Source organism: Grammomys surdaster, unplaced genomic scaffold (genome assembly GCF_004785775.1).
Source record: "Grammomys surdaster isolate TR1022 unplaced genomic scaffold, NIH_TR_1.0 126278, whole genome shotgun sequence".
Lineage (NCBI taxonomy): Eukaryota > Metazoa > Chordata > Mammalia > Rodentia > Muridae > Grammomys > Grammomys surdaster.
The window spans coordinates 2,629,429-2,656,099 of NW_021621078.1; the positions used below are offsets into that span (position 1 = coordinate 2,629,429).

Here is a 26,671-nt window from a genome sequence, read left to right on the forward strand (position 1 = left end):
TACATTTACACATAATAGAAAATAAATTTTAAAAATTAAGTCAAGATATAACTGCAACCTCAGGGTTGCTTTTTTTTTTTAAAGGAATGAGTTACTGAAGCTAAATATGTTGGTCCATGCCTGTAATTTCAGCACTTGGAAGATAGATACAGGAGGATCTTGAATTTGAGACCAGCCATACATCAAAGTTGGAAACAGCATAGGGTATGTAGCAAATAACAAAACCCAAAGAATGAATTTTTTTTTTTTTTTTGAGACAGGGTTTCTCTGTGTAGCCCTGGCTGTCCTGGAACTCACTCTGTAGACCAGGCTGGCCTCGAACTCAGAAATCTGCCTGCCTCTGCCTCCCAAGTGCTGGGATCAAAGGCGTGCACCACCACTGTCCGGCAAGAATGAATTTTTTTAAAGTGTACTAGGTTGTGAATCTGGAGCTCAAGGAGTTTGAAAAAAATCAAGTTTCCAAATCAACTTCCCCAAATGCAGACTGTTAAAAATGAAAATGTTAAAAATAAGCATGATAATAGAACTAGGTTATCTATTGGTCTGTCTGCCTGTCTGTCTGTCTGTCCTGAAGACTGAGTTCAGGGCCTTATACATGTTCTACCACTGAGCCATCCACACACATTTTTAACATTTGCACAATCACCTCTGTGAGTTCTCCCTTTATAGATTTGACCAAGACTGTATCAAAAATATTTTTTTTTCAGAAAGTTGCAACAAGTGTAGTGTGAATTCTAACCTGTTAAGTATTACAAGAATCCATATGTAGGCATGCCCTGATGTCATTTCCAACCCTTCACAGACCTGTGCTCCCTTGAGCATTCACTTGAGCAGCTTATGCAGCTCATCCATACACGTCCTGGTTTGGTTTAGTGACTGTATTGGTTCTGAATACAGAACAAATACAACCATTACTTCCTGAGAATTTTTTTTTCCTTCCAGACAGGGTTTCTCTGTGTTGCCCTGGCTGTCCTGGAACTCACTCTGTAGACCAGGCTGGCCTCAAACTCAGAAACCTGCCTGCCTCTGCCTCCCAAGTGCTGGGATTAAAGGCGTGCGCCACCACTGCCTGGATGAGAAATTTTTATAGTAACTATCTACATGCTTTCATACTGGAAAACCCATTGTAAGCACTAGTTAGAATAAGTAGTCTGGAGACGAGTTATACACAAATATTATAACAGCACACACATATAGGTGCCCACACACTCAGCTTTGGTATTCATGCAAGGTCTTGGAAGCAACCATCCAAAGACACGGACAAACAACTGTACATTTTAAAGAAGCACAATTCAAAGGCGGGCAGCAAAGTGAATCTTACTTGCATTCTAAGGGGATGTTCAGAACAGTTTTATGCTACACACTTACCTGTTTCTTCCCAGCTGCTCAGTATTGCACCACCCTCCTGCAGACCAGGATGCTTCTCATTTCACTTAGGATTGGAAACTCAGTGGATTCTCCTTTGGTGCTTTCTAGTCAGCTGATATGCAAATGTGCACAAGAAGATGGTCGCAATCCCTCTACTTTCATCTTGTAGGTCACTTCAGAATGGCTATGTGTTCCCCAAATGCCTAACCCCACAGCCCACTCTTACTCTGGTATTCACTTTCACCTACAACATGGGAAATCTTCTGGTCAAACGTGTAAGATGGTGATGTAAGAGCACAGACACCCCCACCCCACCCCCAGCCACTGAGGGAGAGGATGTTTTCTGTGATCAAGACACAGGACAATAATCTTTCAGAGTGATTTCTTTTAAAAAAAAAAAACCTTATTATGCATTAAAACATCATAACAAACGACCTCAGACCTGTCCACTTACGAGACGATGGTATTGGTATCCAGTGAGAGGTTTTCTTTTACTCCCTCATTTTTCTGAGTATTCTTAGAGCTAGCAGTTTTAGAACACACTGTCAAAGCCAGAAGCCTTTTACTATACTTTCCCATACTAACTAGTTCTTAAAGTGTAACACAAAGGGACAACCTACACAGCTGCAGCCGGTGAGGAAGGCTGTGTCAGGACTGCCGTTCACACTACTACTCAGCTGACAGACACAGGAGGCCATCCAGGCTTCACAATGAAGGTCAGACACCAACAAAGACAAATGGGGCCACTATCCATTCCAACTTTGTGTGAACCAAAGATACTTATCGTAAAATGAAAAGATTAGCCAGGCATGGTGGCGCTTGCCTTTAAGACTTTAATCCTAGCACTCAAGAGAGGTGCATCTATAAATTCTAAGCCTCCTTGGTCAACAAAGGGAGTTCAAGGCCAGTCAAAGTACACAGGTAAGACCCTGTCTCAAAAACCCCAAAACAGAAAACAAGATTGAGAAAAAAGTTTAAATACTAAACCCAGCACTTTCCACACACACTCACCCCACCCTTTAAGAAGGGTTTCTCTGTACTAGAACTCACAGATCCGTCTGCCCCTGCCTCCTGAGTGCTCGGATTAAAGGCATGGGCCACTGTACCTGGCCACTTTCCACTTCTCTATAAACTGCTTTCTTTCCTGATCTCACAAACACAGCAATCTATTAGGCATATTTATTTGAAACAATACTTTAATCAAAACAAAGAGAAATGTGGAAGGAAAGAAATAACTGTCTTTAAAAAGTGTGTAACTAAGATCAATTTATTTGGTACATGAGAAGTTCTCAGAAAACAAAATTAAGGGCTCAAAGATGGCTCAGCAGGTAAAAGCATCTGTTTACCAAGCCTGATGCTCTGAGTTCTATCACCAAGACCCACACTGTACCAGAGAACTGATTCCTTTAACTTCTCTCTGAGCTCCACACATGGGCCACAGCACACACAGGCCCATGTACACACAAATACATAAAATAAAGACACATGTAATAAAAAAAATAAGGAAAATAAAAAATGAAGTGTCGCCACGTTTAATTTTCATTTTCTTCAAATATAGAATGAAAATAGGAAGACGAAGAAGAGGGGAACAAGCAGGTGAACAGGTTTGTGATAGGCTAAGTCGTTACTGTTGCTCAGGAAGGGTGGTCTTGTGCAAAACATCCTAAGAGCAGAGGAAGAGCCGGTGGAAGGAAGAGTCGTCATGTCCAAGGAGCAGATGACCATGTGAGTGCATCAGAAGCACACAGGCAGAGGTACTGCAGGCCTCCTCTGAGAGCACACTCACAGCCCTACACACATCCTACAACTTCCTTCCTACCGAATAGTACTTTTTTATATATAAAAAAATAATGTCTACACTAAGAAAAGTAGAAACCACAGGTGCAGACTTACATCTGGACAGAGATATTTACCTCAGAAGACACAAAAAAAACCTCAAGATCACAGTATACAGCAGTTATTTATTTAAATACTTGAAAAGGTCAATGGTGGAAAAAATAGGTTTATTGTGAGAGTTTATATTCATTAGATTTATTTTACCATTAAAAAAGTGTTGCCTCTAGGTTATCCTGGCCAGATATAGAACACTTCATGACACATGCAGCTACAGCTACAGCATTATACTACACAGACACGGCCATTTTAGGACGGTTTTCACTTCAGGTGAGATTCAGCAGTGGTCAGGGTGGCTTCTTTATTATAACTAAAAACATTGATAATATACAAATACTTTTCCCCATTTGATTGAAAGGGCTATAAAATTCATACTCTGACAAAGAAGCAATGTGGTGACACAGATAAACTCCACTACCTGCTCCTGCCTCAGGTCCTTAGCCACAACTTTCTAGGTTTTATGATGGCTTTGATGCCAGCCTACCATAAGTGATGGAAACAGAGTGGTTTTGGAAAGCTGACTTTGACTCCTGTGTGATCTTAAAAAAGGAGAGAAACGCTGGCTATAGAAGCCAAAGGATCGTTCTGAGTCACCTTGAAATAAATACGTGATGCCTGAGTAAACACAATCTCTGGGTGACTGAAACCTAGCAGGGTGAGCCAAGTGACTACTAGAACACTACTGTAGAAATGTCTGCAAACACCATTCCTAGAAGTCAGTTCGGGAGACCATATCTTGCTTGAATATGTACATTATTTACAAAATATTCCCTTTTGGCCTCTGAAATTTAGCCACTTATATTTGGCTACTAAGATGTTTTCTTTCCACATGCCAGCCAATACTGCAGTCATTACTATGAGTAAAATACTCTTATGCATGAATTACAAATATTTATAAAGTAACTCTGCATGTATAAATATCTCAATATTTCTAGCAGAATTTAAAGCATTCAGAATGTACATAAAAGTATGTTTTGGTAGGCCGGTTCTTTTTCTTAATCATCGCTGTTTCAATAGTGCTTTGTACATAGCAAAGCCCACAACTGCAAAGACAGTAGCACCAAAGCTTGCTCGAAGCCAGAATGTTGAGCTCTTGAGGTCAGCTTGTGTCACGTGCCTGCAGTCAGAAAATAAAATTAATATTTAAAACATTATTAGTAGGAAAAAGTTACAGTACTTATCTAACTGTCTATCTAGGGAAAGTATTAGCACACTTGTCAGGCTAATTGCATACAGTAATGCTTACCCAAAGCACTGACCAATATGGCTATACATACAATATAGACATCAGTAAAGACAAATGTCTTTACAATTAGCTACTACTTGGAAGTTAACACTTAAAATTTTATATATTTTTGTCACATGGGAAATGAAGTCAGATAAATCAGCTGAACACTTTTCAATGTTACCATAGTCCTTCAAAATGAGAATCAGGCTGGAGCCTCCCATTTTCAGGGTCACATTCATTGTATGTAAGGAAGACAAGTCTTCTGTCCTCAGGAATCAAAAGCTATCTTGTAAGCAGTTAAGTGACAAGTGACAATACTGTCTCAAGAGCAATGAAATTTACTCCCTCTAAAACATTCCAAAGAGGAAGGGAAGATTGACCAGTTTACATTAGTTTGGTTACTGCTAATTAAAGAGAAAAAACCCAAAACTAAACCAAACAAACCTTGATGTTAGTCAGACAGGCAGTGATAATGACAGCAAACAAAGGCCATGATGTAATGTGATGCATCAAAAGGTAACGGCGGCACAAAAGAAGCCATAGTATGCATGACAAGATCAGGGACAGCCTGCGCCATACACTGAGTTTGTGAACATGTTCAGTTAATAACACTGCTAAGCACCCTCAGGCGTCTCGAGTATGACAGCTTACCATGAACAGGACAGAGTTTAAAGCAATGGTCTGAACACTGTATTTAAGTGTCAGTGAAGAGAGTTAGGCTGGGCTTTCAGGTAAGCAGACACAACAGAGATGCTATGAGAATGTCCAGAATTAAGAGCTCAGTTTAGACAGTCTTGGCTACTTTACAATTAGGCAGATTTGAAGCAAGTGTCAGATCATTAAAAGAAGACACTGTCATATGCAAGGAATTAGGAGCCAAGAGTTGAAATCATACATAACTACTTAGACTTAATCACAGCTATACAATTTTGGATTAGTTTTCACAAATGCAGTCTGTTCTTCCCTAGACACCACTGCAACACAAGCCCGTGCTCCATGCTCCTCACCACAGGCAAACAACACATCACTCCACGGCTCATCCTCACCCCAAGTCTCTTTTCCCATAATTATGTTTTACACAGCAAAGTGATATCAGGTTCATTCTACATTGTAAGTTAGTTCTTCTAGCAGGCATTGTTTTTACTTTTTAAAAGGTTAGGGAAGAGAATATTTAGATCTCAGTTTTTTCTAGCTTGGAAGATTCTAACAAGGCCAGCCCACTGGTGGTGGGAAATGTTACCTGTTGTCAAGAAAAAGCTGACCATGAGATGACTCCATGAAGATGGAATCTTCTACAGAGCTGACGGCGTGCACCTGGTGAGTAATACTGCCTTCGTCGTCTGCTAACAGCATGGCACCCCACTCAGCTACCTGGGCTTTTAACCTTTCATACACATGCACACAGTTGGCAGTGCAGAGCAAAGCTCACGAAAAAACAGGACTCAAAATAACATCTTTCAATTAAACACCCTACATATATTTTGGGTTGCTTTTCTATCAGATTGAATCTTATGCTTTCTATATTTAAAATATATGTATTACATAGATAACTGCTGAGTTAAAAACAATCACTAAGTACTCTTTAAACATTCATACACTGAACCAGGAGACCGAAGCTGCTACATGCATCTCCAACATAACTTCAGGAGGCTAGTCTTAGTATACATGAAACACTAAAAAAAAAAAAAATCCTTCAAACCACTGCTGTAAAATCCTTCAAACCTGACAATCACAGTAGTCACTCAAATTAGGTTAACAATCACTAGTCATGAAGTTTATGTACTTAGAGTTTCAGAATGCTGAAAACTAAAAGCACTATCCATGAAAAAAAAAATGACTCCAACATTCCAAAATGTTAGATCATCAAGAATCCAGACTTAGGGGCTGGTGAGATGGCTCAGCGGTTAAGAGCACTGACTACTCTTCTAGAGGTCATGAGTTCAAATCCCAGCAACCACATGGTGGCTCACAACCATCTACAATGAGATCTGATGCCCTCATATGGGTGTCTGAAGACAGCTACAGTGTACTTACATATAATAAATAAATAAATCTTAAAAAAAAAAAAGAATCCAGACTTAGATGAACAGTTTGCATTTCTAAGAGGCAAAGAAATGACTTAAAGCAGTGGTTCTCAACCTGGGGCAGTAGCCCTGTAGGGGGTGTCCAATGATCCTTTCACAGGGGTCACCCAAGACCATCAGAAAACACAGATATTTACACTATAATTTGCAACAGCAGCAAAATATCAGTTATGAAGTAGCAATGAAGATACTTCTATTGGCAGAGGTCACCACACCATGAGGAACTGTATTAAAGGGTCACAGCATTAGGAACATTGAGAACCACTGCCTTAAGTAACATCACAGGCTGAGAGTGTATCAGAGCTTTTGCTTCAATTCTGAGTGCTTACTACAGGTAACCCTGGGGGATAACCTAGGCCTTGCACAAGCCATCACTCAGCTCCAGCTCCAGTTCTATGTATTCTATTCTGAGGCAGGATCTGTGATGTGCCTGGACCTATGAGCCTCCCACTTCTGCCTCCAGGGCTGGGATTACAGTCAGGAGTCACTTTGTCCACACAGCTTGCTTTTGTTTATTTATTTTTTCCTTTTTTCTTCAGTGTACAGGGAGAAAGCGATGAGTATTAAAGCTAGCCATGGTCACATCAGCATCTGTCACAATTAGTTCTCATCAGCAGTCCTTAAATGAGTGTGTGCTTCAAAGAGTTCCCTTTGTTGCTGTTGTTTTTGAGTTCTTAGATTTTAAGTATGTTGCCACAGCCAGCTTCCTTTCTATTTGTTGTTGTTGTATTCTTAAATATTTTATTAGGCTGGGTGATGGTGGGGCACGCCTTTAATTCCAGCACTTGGGAGGCAGAGGCAGGTGGATTTCTGAGTTCAAGAGTTCGAGGCTAGCCTGGTCTACAGAGTGAGTTCCAGGACAGCCAGGGCTACACAGAGAAACCCTGTCTCGAAAAAGCCAAAATAAATAAATAAATAAATAAATAAATAAATAAATATTTTATTAGACTTTGTAATGTGTTTTGTCTGCCTGTATGTATGCCTGTCACCCTTAGAGATCAGAAGGAGACTGTAAGGAGACTGGATTCCCTGGCTCTAGAGTCACAGACGGCTCTGCGCTGTCTCCAGCTCACCTGCCCACGTTCAGCAGTACTGTAACTACAACTCCCCTGTAACTTCTTAGAAAGGAATTTGACGTTTTCATTTTTATTCCTTTTATCTTTCCATTTATCCTTTTTTTTAAAAAATTGGGTATTTTATTTACATTTCAGATGTTATCCCCTTACCCCATTTCCCCCCCATCCAGGAACCTCCATCCTATGCCCCCTCCTCCTGCTTCTGTGAGGATGTGCCCCCACTCCTACCTCAAATCCCCCCCCACTGGGCATCCAGCCTTCATGGGACCAAGGACCTCCTCTCCCACCTATGCCCAACAAGGCCTCCTCCCCTACATATACAGCTGGAGCCATGGGTCCCTCCCTATGTGCTCCCAGGCTGGTGGTTTAGACCCTGGGAGCCCTGGTTGGTTGGTATTGTTGCTCTCCTCATGGGGCCACAAACCCTTTCAGCTCCTTCAGTCTTCTCTCTAATTCCTCCATTGGGAACCCCGTGATCAGTTCAACCATTTATCCTTTCTAACCTTAACTCATAGGCAATAAATGCACTAATACAGTGGTATTCTAACTTTACAACTCCATTTACACATCTCAGGGAGGAACTTTTAAGAAAATACTCTTAGATAACTGTAATGTATGAGTTATTAGGACACAGAAGTATTATCTATAGCTTTTCTTTTAAATTACATATATCAAGTTGAAAAGTATTACAGAAGGTTACCAAAACTATAATCAAATTCTGCTTCTATATATGCTATTAAAAAAGGTTTCTGGACCTCCTTGCTTCATTTCTCTGTCTCTACCCAGAATTTCCTACATTTATGTCTAATAATAATGTGTGTGTGTGTGTGTGTTGTCAGAAAAATCAAAGTCTGGCTTTATACATAGAAACCTTGCTTTGAAAGAGATCAAGAGACTTTAGAAAGGGAGAAAGAATATAACCAAATTATACTGTACAAAAATTTAAAAAGATGATTAAAAATCACTAAGTAGCACAGGTGACTGAAAGAAAAGAACACCTAAAGGACAGGTTAACTCTAGCATCCTCCTATACAGAAACACTGTCACATAAAGCAGTTGTCAAGTCAGAATAGTAGACGGTATGTAAGAATTCTGGATAGTCCAAGCCAGCAGACAAGCTCATGCCTATATATTTAGTTTATCACTTTCAGATTCAAAAGAGTATTTAAACATTAAAATAGTTTCAAATGGTGTTTTCCCCCAGCAACAAAATTTACACTGTTGGAAATGAAAGCAAAGCTAAGATGACCTGACTATAAGTGTATTTTCTTCTAGTGTGGGTGGCCAATAGGAATGGACCCACAGGCCCCTGTGTCTGAATGCTTGGCTTAGGAAGTGGCACCATTAGGAAGTATGGCCTTGTTAGATGAAGTGTGTCACCATGGAGGTGGGAATCTGAGGTCTCATATATGCTCAAGTCTGGCCAGTGTGGCATAATCTCCTTCTGCTGCCCTCAGATCAAGATACAGAACTCTCAGCTCTTCCAACACCAAGTATGTCTGCATGATGCCATACTTCCTACCATAATGATAATGGGCTAAACTGTAAGCCAGCCCCAAATTAAATGTTTTTCTTTATAAGAGTTGCCTTGGTCACAGTGTCTCTTCACAGTGGTAAAACCCTATGACAGAAGTTGGTACCAGGAGTGCAGCATTGCTGTGATAGATGACCATGCTTTTGTTTAGAGAAATGTGGATTTTGGGACATTGATTTAGGAAAGCAGTAGAATGTTTTAAGCACTGCTTAATGGGCCATCCTAGGAGAAGCATAAGACAGTGATGCTGAAGATGATTTGAACTGTGGGGGCCTGGCTCAAGAGATTTCAGAGGTGAAGAATTTTACTCTTGCCTAGGGAGTGTTCTTGTGATATTTTGGTGAAGACTGTGGCTGCTTTTTGCCCTTATCTGAAGAGTCTGCCTGAGGCTAATGTGAAGAGATTTAGATTAATTACATAAACAAAAGAAATCTCAAAACATCGTAGTGTAGACTCTGTTATGTGGTTACTACTGTCCACTCTTATAGGAAGTGTTTTGCCGGGCAGTGGTGGCGCATGCCTTCAATCCCACCACTTGGGAGGCAGAGGCAGGCAGATTTCTGAGTTCGAGGCCAGCCTGGTCTACAGAGTGAGTTCCAGAACAGCCAGGACTACACAGAGAAACCCTGTCTCAAAAACAAACAAACAAACAAACAAACAAACCAACAAAAAAAAGTGTTTTGATGAAGAAGAGCAAGCTAAGTAAGCAAGGAAAAATACAAACTGTGAAAAGTGGCACCAAAAGTGGGAGGAACTAAATCATAGGATCGAAGAGACAAACAGATGGAGAAATGGAATAAAGGGAGCGGTGACTCAAGGAAGACCACACTAAGCTTCCATCTTGGGAAAAGGAACTAAAGAACAGCAAGAGTTCAGGTGTGATAGTATACTCCTTTAATGCAGGAGATCAGGAGACAGAGGCATGCAGATCTTAGGTTCAAAGTCAGAGCAAGGTCTGACTGAGCAAGTTCCAGGAGAGCCAAGCCCAAGCAGTGAAGGAAACCACTGAAAACAGAAATCTGGTGTAGATGTAACTGAGTGATGGTGCCATGTTCCAGCCCCAGCAAGCAGCAGAACTCGGCAGCTTCAGATATGTGGTTCTTCTGGCTTTAGGGTCAAGGATAGAAAGAAAGGGGTTATGAAATCTCCCTCCATGACTAAAGAAAGTCACTGAGGCCAGACATGTGGCTGGGATATCCCTGAATGGAGGCCCAGAGAGGCCACTGTGTGAGGCTGTGAAGGTGAAGCCTGGATTGCTATAGAGACCCCCAAGAGGTTAGAGACGCCAGAGCTGTGGGATACCTGCTGAGGAAAGTTGTTACCAGTGAGTGGAACCAGCCCTAGAGAAGGAAATGTGTTGCAATCAACAAAGCTGAAAGGAGCTGGAGATCTGAAGCGCACTTTGATGGCTGACATGGAGAGTTTAGAGTTTGCCTGCTGGTTTTCGGGTTTTGCTTTGCTCCAGTGAGGAAATACGGGATCCCTTCCTTCCATTTTCAAATGGTACTGTATGTCCTATGACATTGTATGTTGGAAGTAGGTGATCTGATGTTTGACTTTGATTTTATAGGGTATTACATTTAACAGATTGTATGAATCTCAGAAGAGATTTTGAACTTTGGACTTTGTTGAGATTGTGACAGACTATGGGGACTTTTGAAGTAGGACTAAATTCATTTTGCATTATGTTATGGCTACAAGCATATAGGGGCAGGGAGTAGAATATGGTGGTTTAAATAGAATTGTTCCCTCCCCTCCCTGCCCTGCCCCTCCCCACTCCCAATTCTGCAGAACAGAGAACAGAACAGAACAGAACAGAACAGAACAGAACAGAAGATTCATGTGTTTGAATTCTTGGCTAACAGGGACTGGCATACAAGAAGGTGTGGCCTTGTTGGAGGAGCTGAGCTTCAAGGTTTCATATATGCTCAAGTTTGGCCAATGTGACAATCTCCTTCTGCTGTCTTTAGATCAAGATGTAGAACTCTCAGCTTCTCCAGCACCATGTCTGCCTGCACACTGCCATGCTTCCCTCCACAATAATGGACTAAACCTCTGAAACTGTAAGCCAACTCCAATTAAATGTTTTTCTTTGTAAGAGTTGCTATGCTCATGATGTCTCTTCACAGCAATAAAACCCTAACTAAGACAAAATTATGAAACTATTCAGATATGAAATATGTGTTTGTGTGTAGCCCTTGCTGTCTTGGAACTCACACAGTTTCTCCCATCTCTACCTCTAGAGTGCTAGGTTAAAATCGTACTTGCTTTCTTGCATATGTGCATTTGCCCCTGTGCCCCACTGTCTTTAAATCTAACAATTAGTGGGAAGTGGGAATCTTCCTCAGGGAATGAGGCTCACCTAAAAGTCCTTCAATGACTTTTAATGAAGTACCTGGTTTTTTTTTTTTTCTGCTTATACTAACAATATTAAGATATGCTTAGCATAGCAACCAATAGTGACCAGCCACCAAATACTGTCAACGCCTGAGAAAATGGAAGTCTCCATTCTCCTCTCGACACCCAAATACTTTTCCTTGGGTGAATAGTAAACGGTGGGGTGAAGAATGGAGACAATGTCCTCCCTTAGTGTCCTCCTTTTCTGTTGTATTTGTTTGTGACAGGTTCTTGAACTTGTGGTAAGCTCTTGACTCAGCAGAACACTAGGCTTAGTCTGCCTCCATTTTCAAGGGACTTTACCTTAAAACTAGGACTGTAAAATGGTAGCTTATACACACACTTTGTTCTGATAATTTCTAAAGTCTTTAATGCATATTTGTCAATTACCAGAACATTTCACATCAAATTTTGGTTTTTGCTGGGTTTTTGTTTGTTGAGACAAGGTGTGTTGCCCTGGCTATCCTGGAAGCTTGTAGATCAATCAGGCTGGCCTGGAAATCAGAGATCCATTTGCTTTTGCCTAGAATGCTGGGACTAAAGGCGTGCACCACCACAGGGTCTCATTCTAGTCCATTAGAACGAATTCTGTGGTATAAGCTGGTTTCAAATGCATAGTAATTCTCCTGCCTTAGACATCATTTTCTTCCTCAAAAGGCAGTGCTGACACTATTGTTAAATGACTTCCCACTTTAATAGGTGTGACACAAAGGGCTCACTTGTGAGGATCTCGGTGTAGAGCAAGCATATCTATTTAATCTATCTCCAAACTGTCTCACCTAGAACCTGACCGAATCAAACCATGAGGAAAAATTGTCACCAATGCTACAGAGAATGACTCAGTCTGCTATGATAACAGCTTCCAGAATACATATTGAAATGGGTAGTTTGTAATTACTGTAAGCCAAGGTAGACTCACCAAGCATAAGATATCAAACAGATGTCACTTCCTATTTAATAGATAAAACAATCCATTGGTATGTCAGGGGAATGTGACAAAAATTACAGACTGATTAAAAAAAAAAAAAAACCTTTCCTAAAACTCCTGATGGCTAAGAAGATACAGTGTGAAGAAGATAAAGTATACTAGATAATAATATGTAATATATATTAGGTAACATACAATATACACTAGGTGGTAATATACAATGTATATTAGATAATAATAAATATATTTTATTATTGTTTTTTGAGCTAGGTTCTCAGGATGAAGTTCAGTAATGACTTAAACTTACTGTGTAAACCAGGCTAGCCTTCAACTGGAGAGCCTCCTGCCTCAGCTACCTGAGTGCTGGGTGTGCCACCACACTCAGCTTAAATGATACAACAGTTGTTAAACTTTATTACTTATTGTTTTATTTTTTGAAATAGGTTCTCAAATAGCTCTGGCTATTTATATAAGTCAGTTCCTGATCCTCCTACCTCAGCCTCTCAAGTGCTGGGATTACAGATGTGTCCCCCACACCTGGATCAAGTATTATTTTTTGCCAACTGAATTTTACATCTATCATCGGCAGAGTTGCCTATGACTTGTCCACTTTTTTCTTTCCAATATTATTTATCAGTAACTTGAAAACTAAAACACATCTAATATATGCAATTTGCAAATAACAAAATGATTGTTATATTATGGGATAAATTATAAAAATAATGTTTGAATGACTGAACTAGAACAAATGGATTAAAAAGGGTGACATTTAATAGAGAGATACATGTACCTAAATTTCCATCTAAAATGTCAACTAAAATATTAAAAACAAAATTAGAAATGAAGGGACATTTGCTCTAATAGTACTTCTTATGAAGAAAGGCTCCAACTTTGATTAGCCCCAGTTAATAATACACGTCAACAGTGGGATGGACTGCCAAACACTTCAGTCATGTACTAGCTGGGTGCTGAACATGTATGTGCTGGCTAGTTCTAGACTAGTCAGACAACACCTGCAGCACTGTTTGCCACTCTCTGTGGCACCTGCTAACTTAAGGGGATTTTAGATGGTGACAATGAGGAACGATGAGGTCACTAAAATCACCTAATTGTTCTGCCTGGAGAAGAGAACATCTGAAGGACTGCTATGTTGATGAGGAACAGTGGTCGTCGTATGCTGTTCTAAAGGACAAAGCTAAAAGTAACAGAGGAAAAGCTACAGGAAAAACATCTTACCTAAAAAATTTAAGAGCAAAACCAAAACTTCTCTTCAAAACAGAAGGCTGTAAGCAAATAACTACCTCTCAGGAAGGCGTGCAGAGAGAGTCATTCTCATGGTACTAGCCAGATGAATTTCAGAATCTTCCAACTCTTAAGATCCAACACCAGAGCTCCTGGGTTTGTTTGGTTTGAACTAGCCTTAAACTTTTGCCAGTCACCATGAGGGAGTCTGTCTGGTTACTCTTTTACAAGATGCTCTCAAAAGACAGAGGCAGAACTTTACTACCAGGGGAGCAAGGTAATCCCTTCAAAGCAGTACTTGAAGGGGCTACATGCTTATTCTGGAGCAGTTACTGGTCAAAGCATCACTAAAACACTTAGAGTATGCCTTTAAAACCCTTGGCAAACAGTCAGCATCTCATAGGCTCAGCTCCTATATTGGTGGTGGCCACATACCAGATTATTTAATCCAGTTAAAGAGTCTAGCCAGGATACAGATGTAGCTAAAATATTCAAGGATGGGCCAAGTAGCTGAGTCGTTTTAAACTAAATCTATTACTAGCTTGATCATGTGTTGAATCAAGGCTAGCTCTCAACTGTATTTAGGTGATTTAAAAAAACAAATTCATCCTTAGGCATATACAAATTTGGCATAAAATATAAACTAATATTACATAGGTTTTAAATTTTAAAAAAATTTAATTTAATCCCAGCACTTGGGAGGCAGAGGCGGGTGGATTTCTGAGTTTGAGGCCAGCCTGGTCTACAGAGTGAGTTCCAGGACAGCCAGGGCTACACAGAGAAACCCTGTCTCAAAAAACTAAAAAAGTAAAAGGGTAGCATGGAAAGAAGAATAATAAAAGTTCATTGCTTTGAGAGAATAAATGCATCCCTTCCCCCATTTCATTTTTAAAGAATACATGACTTCCTAGGCCTATGTCATAGCTTAGCTCACTAAGAATGACTTCAGTATGTAATCTGCTTATTTGGAATAAACAGGGTTAATAAACTTGAGGGAGGAGGGCTTAGAATTAGCACAACAGCTCTTTTTTCTGTTCCATACTCTTATGACCTTTAAAGCTGATTATCAGTCTTGTTTCTAGAAGCCATGTTCTTTCAAGTAAACATTCCTTTTTTTCCCCCAAAAGGAATTCTGGAATTATAAATGGTGTCAAGAAAAGAATATGATTCACATTAGTATGGTCTGCATATGGTATGTCACAGGAACTAGATTCAGTACAGTGTTTCTGATTTTGGATTGACATGTCTCTTCCTTACTACAAAAGTCCTCCTAATCTACAACTCACACCCCCCAAAAAAGGTTATAATATCCATGTACATATTATGTCCTAAAATGGAACAGATAACTACTTTCCTAATGAAAAAGACTAAAATCTTGTTTTATAGTTCCCAAAATAGACCTATTAACCAAAAAACATTATTAATGATGATTCTCGAACTAAATACTGCCGCCACAATGAGACTTTCACTGGGAGTTGGTGGGGGTCAGTTGGCTTTTCCCTTTGTAGTGAGTTGCTATATAATAAATAGTTATCCACTTTTTCTTTTGTATTTTAACAGAATGCCTGGTACCCAGTAAATAAAGTTAAGAACCTGTTAAGAACTGCAGTGAAGATTTTGTTCTTTACAGATTGCAGCAAGTCTGAGTTGAGGAAGTTCTGACAGATGCAAAATGTACACCTGTTGCAGGTGCACATACAGCGTAACCGGGCATGGCTGTGAAAACACACAGAAGGACAGGGTTGAGTTCTCACTTATAAATATGGCACAAGCCGAGGGTGCCAACTTAAAAAAGAAAGATTTAGGCATAAGCAACACTGTTTGTAGAAAGGAGGACAGTGTGGGGCATGCTAAAGTTGTGCAGAATTCCACATTTGCTGAAAACACAGTAAGCGGTAACAGCTTTTCCTCCCTCCCTATAGAAAAATCTAGGGAATATTAGCTAACACTTTTAAAAAAATGTTGGAGGGGGGAGTGGAATCATCATTAGATGAGTTTTAGTGGAATACATATGCACAGCAATAGATGGCACCCTCAACTAAATTAATAAAAATAAAACTTGAGTAAGCCATAGCACCAATTGAAAGAACAGGTTTGCTAGCATTTGAGTAAGCACTCCCTCGTCTTCCTCCTCCCTCAGCATACACACATGCCTGAAAACCAGGAAGGAGAAGGGTGACAAACGTACAAAAGCCAACCCTATGAAGATATAAACTGCATCATCTTTAATTCACCAAGCACCCTGGCTCCCAAAGGAAATCAGAGTGCTTTATAAATTTATACTAGGAGAAATGCAGGGTTAATTTCATCAGCTACAAAACAGCAGCTTTAAGTATGACGGATGACACTCTGGTAAGGATGTAAAAATCTACAGTAAGCCAATTGAATCAGTTATGAATTGAAGGACTTTCTGACTCCTTTCTGGTTCAGTGGAGTGTCACTGATTAGCGCAGGCACGTGGGGTAACCCACTTCACCTAAGCCCTGACTAGAATGCAGGGGCCTTCAATGACTGTTCAGTGGTCAGACAAACAAAGCCATCATACCACCCATGAAAAGGTACTGACTGGCGCAAAACCCACTGAGAAGAGCACCATTGGATGAATTAATGCCACCACTTCCTGGGACATCTGATCATTTTCAGAGGCTTCTCAGTCAAAGGACTTGGCTTAGCCTGTGAGTGCTGTTGAGACCACAGCACACAGTGGTATGGTTGTGGCCATTAGCAGTATCTCAAAAGTGCCTAACTCCCAATATGAAGAAAAACAAGAATCAATTTTGAGAATTAATGCTCAAGACATTTCTTTTTCGAACCTGGCTTGTGGTGAGGAATTGTATTTCTGGTACCAAGACATTGCCAGCTGTCATACTGGAATCCATCCGTGATTTTATAAGCTCCATCTGACTCGTCTATATACACATGGCTCCACCCACCAAAGAGGAGAGATGCAAAGTATGCTGAGCAACAGGGAGATGCTTCATGAGAAGTGATTTGTAATTGAAAACATAGGAAGTGTCCATATATGTACATTTATCATATATATATATACACACATACACACATACACACACACACACACACACACACACACACACGAGTTAGCACGGGTGCTGTAGAGACACAGCTCCAGGCACACCTGCAGCGACCTATGCAATTGGAGGGGTACTGACACAGCAGGGATGGCACTGAGTTACAGCTAGGCAGGGGGTCTGACCAAGCAGTGCGTTTCTAGATAGTTCTAAATATTAACAGCAACGAAGGAGAAGATTTGGCCACCCTATAAGAAAATGTAAACAAATCCCACAGAATCATAAAGAAAAAGTAACTTACAAAGCAGTTTTTAGAAAGACCCAGATTTTTCTCAAATTCTCTATTCTATCAGTGCTGCCCATGTCTCGGGAGAGGCTGCCTCTGTAATGATCCTCTCTGTAGATAACATACATGAGAGTTTTAAAGCAAAGGTAAAACAAGGGTTTTCAATCTTATATTAATAGGAATGACTTGTCTTCCAATACAGATAGAAAAGCAAAGATTTGCTGGTTTTTTTTCACTAAGTATTTAATAGAACACCAGTATACTATGACTTCAAAAATCTGTACAATTAACACCTTTTTGGAAAGCATTAGTCTTTGTTTATAATAATGTTTAATTATTATTGTTGAATTTGAGTATTGTATTGATTATACACTAGTTTTCATGGGAAAAATGACTTAAAGACTGACAAGAGAAATAAGAGTATGCACTAAACTCCTGAGAAACGCACTGCCTGAAAAGCTGTTTGTTACAAAATCGAATTTATACAAAAACACTACTTGAGTTGGATGTCCTTAAGATCATGCAATTTTAAGGCAGTTAGTAAACTATGAAGATAGCCATAGTTATATGCTTGTATATATGCATGTATAGATATAATAAATGTACATAAAATTTATGGCTATATCAATGCAAAATCTTTACACAGTGGACATTGCACTTGTAACTTTTTACAGCACTTTAAGAAAGGCAAATCTTGAATTCAAACATAAAATTTAAGCTCAATGTAAATTCACAAAAGACTAGAATTCAGCACACACCAAAGGTCACTTAATCCACAGAAAAATTTAAAAATAAAATTGTGCTCATATGGAAATGCCTTATAAGCATAAAGCAACATGATGTCAACTTCATTTTATCAGAAAAGGATTGCTGTTCAATGCTGGGTGGGAGCTGTGCTTTGTCATACTAGTCTGTTAGGACAGCTACAGCTTGCTCAAAAACACACAAGTATTCTGGAAGCACTGCTTCTATCATTTGTGACACTCAAACCAAATGTGCAGTTGCTCAAATTTGGTCCTTCTCATTTCAAAGTTTCTTTCTGTTGCTGAACAATTTTTATGTGACAAAGATCCCCCATGGCAAATGGCATGCAATGTTACTATGAACCATGCAACATGAGATGAAGACAGGGCAAGTACTTACGGGTACATGGCCATTGTTGTCAACTTAACAAAGATATCCTTACTGGGTGCATCAGCAGTATTGCAAGTGAAGGCCTGAGGTGGAGGCATTTTGTGTTTCCTGCAGAAATCAGTAGGTGAGATACTATGCTCTTGTTTGACTTCATGCAGGTCTGACTTTGCAGCTACAATTAAGCAGGGAATTCTGCTGTCCATAAAATGTTGCTATGGAATAAAAACATGAAACCAAATATTGATGGCAAATCCAAACATTACTATATAATGACGTAAATGAAAACACTTCCCAAGACAGGCAAAGCAATGACAATCCCAAGTGGAGAAAATGAAGTGGGAAGCAGAGTTTGGTAGCGCTAGGTCAGTCTCCTTTCCCTAGACATGACCAGGACTGCTTTTCTTATAGGTAACAAAACCCTAGTTCTGAAGAGACACTGTCATTTTTTTTTTAAGATTTATTTTATGTATATGAGTACACTGTAGCTGTCTTCAGAAACACCAGAAGAAGGTATCAGATCCCATTACAGATGGTTGTGAGCCACCATGTGGTTGCTGGGAATTGAACTCAGGACCTCTGGAAGAGCAGTCAGTGCTCTTAACTGCTGAGCCATCTCTCCAGCCCCGATAACTGTAATTTTTAACAGTTAAAATATATATCTATTTTCTATAATAAAAAGTACCATTTTCATTATATTGCCTCTACTGTCTTATCACATACATTTATATTTATACAACGGCAATTATGCTGGATACAGCATTTAAAAATATAAGGCTGTATCATCTCTGTACTTCAGAACCTAAACTGTCGCTTTGAGAGTTTGCTTATTATTTTACTAGATATTTATCTTTTCTAGGAAACTATTCTTCAACTGTTAGATGCATGAATTTTCTGAGAGTTTTTGATATTAAAAACAATGCTACAATAAATACTTTTGTATATAGAGCTTTTTCCTATTGATTCTTGTTGCTAATGTCAAAGTTAATGATACGCCTTGCAAGCCCCTAGTCTATTCCCTTGCTCTGGTTGCCATTCTTTGGGTAACTGGCACTATACATGCTCCATTTCCATTTCTAACAGCCAAGGTCTTCCAAGGTCTTCCATTAATGCAAAAGTTCTCAATCAGGAATACACATCAAAGTCACATGTACATAAAAACATGTTACTGCCTATGACTGGGACTTGGTTAGTGTGGAATGAAATTAGGATTTTCAGAGATAGGGTACATAGCTGCATATATATATATATAGTTTGTTTTAGATGCATATCTTTTGAAAACAACTCTGCAGTCTATTTTTCTGACTAGGAAACACTACACTGGAGATCAATTAAACTGTATATAAAGTTACAATTAGTCATGGGCATAAGAACAAACCTTAAAAATCCTGGCACAGTATTCAAAGGATTTGGGATTGGTGACATCATATACCAGGCACACAACATCACAAAGGGTCTCAGCCTCAGTTAGAAACTCCGACTCTGAGATATCGTGCAGCTTGTGAAAATAAAAAGATAATGGGAAACCAAGAATGGTAATATTTATATAAAATTAACTTGACAAATTTCAAATAAAACATTATGAAAGCATGCATAGTTTAAAACACAAAAAATGATTTACAAAGAACATAAGAATATTAATAGTCAGCAATGTCTACTAAGTACAAATATTTAACACTACAAAAGACAAACAATATTTAATAAAAAACTTACAAAACCTTTAACAGAAAGAGTAAAATATAACATCATAAAATGTCTAACATTTGTTCAATGTGATTAACTGAGAAACTATTATCTGAGAAAAACAAAGTATGGATTTTTTTGTCTTGTTTTCCTTTTTTTGGACAGGGTTTCTCTGTATAGCCCTGGCTGTCCTGGAACTCGCTCTGTAGACCAGGCTGGCCTCAAACTCAGAGATCTACCTGCCTCTGCCTCCCAAGTGCGGGATTTAAAGGTGAAAGCCACCACTGTCCAGTTGCATGGATGTTTATTAATACTTAGTTGTTAGAAGTGTTCCATAACTTGGTTAGAAATTTTGTCTTATGAGAAAGCAGCTTCCTGAAGTCACAGAGCTAATCAATTGTGAACCAAGTCTGAAATGGAATTCACAGCACCCAAGAAAAGCACAGAACCTTTCTACTATAATTCACTGGTATTTTTTTCTTTTCATATATATTTATATTTCTATACTTCTCCCTGATGAACATATAAACCAGATTCATATTACAGATAAACTACCAAGCACCAGCATTGGTTTCATACTAATTGCTAGCCAATAATAACATTAGAATTTAAAATTAATATTTTGAAGCAATTCGGTTTTTATTTATTAGCATGGAAGGCATAGTGTGTTGCATGTGTGTGAAGGTCAGAGAATAACTCTGTGAGGCTGGTTTTCTCCTTTCATCTTTATGTAGGTTCACAGATCAAGTTAGACCTTTAGATTTTGTGGCAAGTACTGATGCCATTTCACTAACAGTGATTTAAAAAAAAAAAAAAAAACAAACCAAAAACACTCAGGAGGCAGACGCAGGTGGATTTCTCTGAGCTTGAGCCCAGCCTGGTCTACAAAGTCCAGTATCAAAAGAACAAGAAAGAACTAACAGAAAGGTGTGTGTGTGTGTGTGTGTGTGTGAGAGAGAGAGAGAGAGAGAGAGAGAGAGAGAGAGAGAGAGAGAGAGACTGACTGTGAACTGCCTGATGTGGGTGGTGGAACTAACTTGAATCCTCTGTAAGAGCAGTACATGTGCTAACTGCTGCCTTCCGACAGTACATTTCTTTTCTTTTTAAGTATTTTACCTATATATTTATTTTATGTATATCAGGACACTGTAGCTGTCTTCAGACACCAGAAGAGGGCATTGGGTTCCATTACAGATAGATGTGAGCCACCATGTGGTTGCTGAAAGAATAGCCACTGTTCTTTACCACTAAGCCATTTCTCAGACCCCTGCCTGGGTTTCTTATTATGAGGTAGCTAACATATAATTAAGTGCACAAACAGACTAATCACACAGAATCAGTAGAATTAACATTCCAAAGAGTAAACCAAATGAAAAGTAACACACACATTCAGCATACAGCCATTAAATGAAAGCTAGTTTGTCTCAGACTAATTTAACAATGTACCCAAGGCTTTAAGTTTTTGCATCATAGAAGATCTTACCAATAAGTATTTCTCTTGTCCATAGACATAGACAGTGTTAATGGCATAATAGGACTTATGATCATCACGAATTTTCTTCTGCCTCTAAAAACAAAACCAAAAATCTCAATGTTTATAATAAAATATTAAAGTAACCTCTTTTCATTAGCACATACCTTTATTCTTGTGTTGGTGTGTTAAACACAAAAAGACATTCATCCCTCTCTATAATGCTATTTATCAGTAAAAGCAGGATACTGCTTTTATATTCTTGGGTCTGAGGGTATTAGACTACGGGTGTGTGTATTTATTTTCATAAAGTAAAAGCAGTCGCTGAAGAGGAAGTAAAGAGGATTAGTGAGCAGATACTCTGGAGCCATCTGCTGGCAAGTCTTAGTGCAATACGGTCTCATAAGAGAACCATCTGTAAACAGTATCAGTCTTCTTAGTCAAGGCAATAGTCAGAACTAAGTCTCAGCCACAACCAGACTATACAATCTAAACTGTAACAATAGGTACACCCAGGACTTGGAGTCTAAGGTTAGCCTTGGATACACAGCCAGTTTCAGGCCAGCCTGAGGTACTTTCTGAGATTCTGTTTTAACAAAGTACCAACAATCCTGTTAAGTATCTATCTTGCTTTACTGGTGTAATCTTTTGGAAAACCAGTGTTTAGGTATTAAATGACTGTACACCATGACTTCTAATAATTACCTTAAAAAACAATGTCTATGGAACCTTTGAAAACATTACTATAAATGTTTGTTAGAAGAAATTACATTCTGATAATCCTCACCATTAGGTTTCTTCCGAGGAGAGACTGAAGAACTCCAGTTTTCCCACAGCCTTTCACGCCAATTACATTACATCTGAACACATTTCTCTGAGTCTGTTTTTTCTGCAGGTCAATCTTTTTATCTCTTGTTACTAAGGAGAAAAACAAACAACAGGAACATGTACCACTATGCTCACTTACCTCCAACCCACCGTCTATCTGTACAATTGGGTGTTGCTTCACCTCACTTCTAGGAAGTGTCTGACTTACAAACCGGGCGGTGGTGGCACTCACCTCAATCCCAGCACATGAGAGGCAGAGGCAGGCGGATCTCTGAGTGAGTTCTAGTACAGCCAGAGCTACACAGAGAAACTCTGTCACAAAAACCAAAACCAAACCAAACCAAACCAAACAAAAGACAACAAAACAAAGCTATGCAATCGGTACAAAAAGGTTCCACAGCTGCCCTTCTTCTGGAAGTGGGCAGAGAGAGTTTGAGGCAGGATTTCCTGTCACCTAGACTGGCCTCCACTCTCTACTAGCTGATGATGACCTTGTTCTCACTTTCATCACTGGAGCACTGGGAAGCAGAACAGAAGCAAAAGCTCTATCCTCTTTGATAAATTTGAAAAATTTCCAAATCATTAAGCGAAACAAATACAGACATGGAATAAGATGATCTTATCTTTGTTCTTTGTAACCTTTGAGGTGATTTTTTTTTCTGGCCTCCGAATAACTTTGTTCACATTTTAAACATTATGTTAGCATGTATGAACTATTATAGTAAACAGGCCTCCTTTCCCACATGGATATGGCGCACTGTGATGACATTCACCCCCTTCACATTACCCTCTCGTTTCTTTCCCACTCCCACTGATCCCCTTCTCCTTTCCAACAAGTCTTTCATGTTTGTTTGCTTGTTTGTTTTTAATTTCATGTGCATTGGTGCTTTGCCTGCATGTTTGTCTATGTGAGAGTCTCAGATCCCCTGAAACTGGAGTTATATATAGCTGTGAGCTGTCATGTGGGTGCTGGGAATTGAAGCCAGGTCCTCTGGAAGAGTAGACAGTTCTCTTAACCGCTGAGCCATCTCTCCAGCCTCCTTTTTGTGCCTTTTAATTGATCCATTAGAGTTGCTTACAAGAGCATGAGGGGTTATTTACAGGATAGGTATCGCACCACTTACCAGAAGCTATACCACTGAAGAAAATGTCTTTTTCCAGCAGCAACCATTAACTACCTATATATCCTCGAGTAAGGTGAGCCCCTGTGAGCCCCTGAAGTAGATGGTACCAACCATGTACAGGTCCTGTATAAATAATTATAGCTATTGTGTTAGGTTTTTTTTCTTAATTAAAAAAATTACTTGTGTATGAGTGTTATGCCTGCATATATGTGAGTGCCTAGAGCCCATGGAGGTCAGAAGAGTATGCTGGATCTCCAGGAACAGTCAGCCACTATATAGATGCTGAGAACCTAACACGCGCATTCTAAAAGAACAGTCAGGGCTTTTAACTGCTGAGCCATCTGCCCAGCCCCATTTTTGTTTTGATAGAGGAGTCTTATATAACATGGCTGGCCTCCAACTGTTTTTTTGCTGAGAATGACTTTGAACTGTTGCTGGCATTACAGGCATGCACTACCATTCCCAGTTCATGGAGCACTAGGGATGAGACCCAGTGCCTCCTGCACACTAAGCAAACACTCTACCAATTGAGCTACACTCCCTTCCCCAAAAACTCAAGGTAAAAAAACTTCCATAGGCATGAGCTGAATAGCATCCATTTGCTTACCTGTAATGGCTGAAGCTTGAGACTCTTGTTCCGTCAGTATGGAATAGCCTAGATATCCCAAATACTCCAGGCAACGCTGCACATCTAAGTAGGTTGTGAGCCTAAAACCAGAAAGTTATAAGGCTTATGTCCTAATGAACTTTACCAGATAAAAATTCCAATAACTCAAAAAAAAAAAAAACAAACCAAAAAACAAAACCAAAATCTTACCCACTAGATCAGATAATATTTGTCAGGCTGCTTTATTTTCTATGTGTCCAACCATGATTCTGTATGTGTCTGTATGTAAATAAGTGTAAAAGTATGTGTGCATATGTGTGCCAGAGGACAATCTTTGGTATCCTTCCTCAGGAGCTGTGTACCCTGTATTTGAGAAAGTCTCTCACTAGCCTGGAATGCTCCAAGAAAGTTAAGCTGAGGGCCAGTGAGGCTCAGGAATCCACAAGCCTGTCTCTACCTTCCCTGAGGGGATGAGACATGCGTGCCATATCTGCGCTTCTCTACATGAGCTCTTAAAATATAAACTCAGGTCCTTCTAAGCACTTTACTGGGCTAGATCTCCCCAGCCTCTCCAACCATACCCTTTCCTACACTGCCATTACTATGGCAGAGCTGGTGGTAGGTAAGTACAGTATAATTCCTCTATTCCTTCTGCCACAGAGAGCAAGCCTGTGCAAATGAACTTCTACACCGATGAATGCTTGTACAACCTACAACAGGCATATATAATATATGTGCTTTTTAGGCTAACATAATGTCCAGCACACACTGACAAGGCAAAAAGTAAGCAGATATGGAACAATTTGACAGAAAAGCAAAAAAAAAAAAAAAAAAAAAACCCTAAAAATACCCGAAATTGGTCCTTCTTATGTACTTGGGGTGGAAGAGTTTAGGTTGTAGCTCAGTTGGTACAATCTTTAGTTTGATTCCCTAGCAGCACAAACAAACAAACAACAAAACAAGAACCGGCATGAAACTGCAGGTCTTTGAGGATTAAGAGTTCAAGGTCACTGTCAGCTACATAGTCAGTTCCAGGCCAGCTTAGGGTATGTGAGACCTGGATGTAGAATGGAGAAAGGGCTGGAGAGATGGCTTAGCTGACAAAGGCTAGGCTCACAACAACACAACACATCCAAAACAAAACAAAACAAAACAAGAAAGGGGAGACAATGGGGAAGGAGGGAGGTTGTGTAGCGAGGGAGGGCTGGGAAAGAAGAGGAAGAGAACAAGAGAAAATGTTGAGAAAGCCGGCTTCAAGGGTCTTTCCTTGGGGTGGAGCCTGGTTTTCTTTAACACATCTACCACCTCTCTGGAAGATGAAATCTTTCTTAGCAATGCTAAAGTAATGATGACATCATGTAAAAACAGAATTTCTTCAATGTTCTTGGCACAATGCCAACCATGCTCTAAGTAGGTTTTAGACCCATCTTCATTAAGTTTTAGAATTTAGTTTTTAATTAACTAAAAATCACTTAAAACAAGAAATGCAAACTCTAGTGTCCAGTAAAACATGCTTCTTTCTTCCCATTTGCTGATGGACTGTGAAATATAATGACAGTTCCAACTTTTGTAATCAGAGTACACAATTTAGTTTCCTTTTGATGTAATGTTCCTATTTCCTACAACATTACCGAGAAGAAAACAGCCCTTCTTGACAAACTTAGAAAAATGTCCTCAGTCTATCTGAGACATGCTTCTCGAAAGTTAGGATGGAAAGACTAACTTTCCACATGTCCCTCATGTGACAGGCACACACAATGCCACATACAACACATCATAATCTAAGAGTAACTGTGACTCTAGAACATGGAGGCAGGCTCTATACTCACGTCCACTGGGAAAGGAACCCCTGGTAGGTTATCCAGCCTCTTTCATTCGTGCAAACTGTGTTGTTTACATCTGGTCCCCAAGGTATGTAAGGGAAAACTTGAAATAAATCTTTAAGTTCATCAGGTGACAAAGCACAGTCTCTGTCCTGAAGACACACAAAGAGGTAACGTAACACTCACAAGCCTGAGAGAAGTCCCCACACAAAACGGCTCTCTCATCCAGCAAAACCATGCTTTGAGAAACTCATCCTAAAATAGGAACTCTTGCTGGCTGTGGTGGTGCATTTAATCAGAGGCAGAGGCCAGCCTACAGAGCTAATTCCAGAACAGCCAGGGCTACACAGAGAATCCCTGTCTCAAAATAAATAAATGAATTAATAAGTAAAATAAAATGAGAAACTTTTTTTCTGTTTTGTATGATTGTTTTCTGAGACAGTGCTAGGATTAAAGGTGTACGCACAACTACTAGTCTGAAAATAACAACTTTTAGAAGAACTTTTATATGTTTTACTAAGACATCTTCTCACATTATAAAAGTCTATCAGAAAACCAGACTTTTTCATCCTAAGAAAACAATAAAATCATTTAATCATTTGATTAAAAGCTTAAAGTTTGGGCAACATATCATAAACACTGGGTAGCTCAAAGGATAAAAGAAAATCATTCATAGAAAAATCCTTACTTTGTAATATTATTCAAAATAACATAAAAACTATGTACATTGGAAAAATGCAGGAGAAGGCTTACCAAATCATGTTTGTCAAAGGTGCTTTGGAGAAACAAATATGCATGATGATTTAATTCAGTAGTGCAATCAGGAGGTATTTTTAGCCTGTTGATGGAAAAATTTAAGAATAAATCATTAATCAAATATTAAAATTTTACTTGAAAAATGAATTTAAAAACAGAAGCAAGCATTCCTGTGAGATAACA

At 39.4% G+C, this 26,671-nt stretch overlaps 1 protein-coding gene across 4 annotated transcripts in view; it reads right to left on the reverse strand.

The window, feature by feature from the left end:
• Positions 1 to 2,884: 2,884 nt before the first annotated feature.
• The window catches only part of Rhot1 (ras homolog family member T1), a 69,348-nt gene continuing 45,561 nt past the window's right edge, over positions 2,885 to 26,671 (reverse strand). Inside the window, exons 12-21 of one of the 4 annotated variants that reach the window (XM_028759162.1) lie at positions 26,486 to 26,570; positions 25,739 to 25,884; positions 23,910 to 24,010; positions 22,138 to 22,268; positions 21,363 to 21,446; positions 19,575 to 19,694; positions 18,209 to 18,411; positions 17,081 to 17,176; positions 15,344 to 15,466; positions 2,885 to 4,378 (exon numbers count right to left, since the gene is read on the reverse strand). In XM_028759162.1, coding sequence (XP_028614995.1) covers positions 4,261 to 4,378; positions 15,344 to 15,466; positions 17,081 to 17,176; positions 18,209 to 18,411; positions 19,575 to 19,694; positions 21,363 to 21,446; positions 22,138 to 22,268; positions 23,910 to 24,010; positions 25,739 to 25,884; positions 26,486 to 26,570 — 1,207 coding nt within the window. In that variant the 3' untranslated portion in view covers positions 2,885 to 4,260. The remainder of the gene's footprint in view (positions 4,379 to 15,343; positions 15,467 to 17,080; positions 17,177 to 18,208; positions 18,412 to 19,574; positions 19,695 to 21,362; positions 21,447 to 22,137; positions 22,269 to 23,909; positions 24,011 to 25,738; positions 25,885 to 26,485; positions 26,571 to 26,671) is intronic. The other 3 variants (XM_028759159.1, XM_028759160.1, XM_028759161.1) reach the window with 3 other exon arrangements.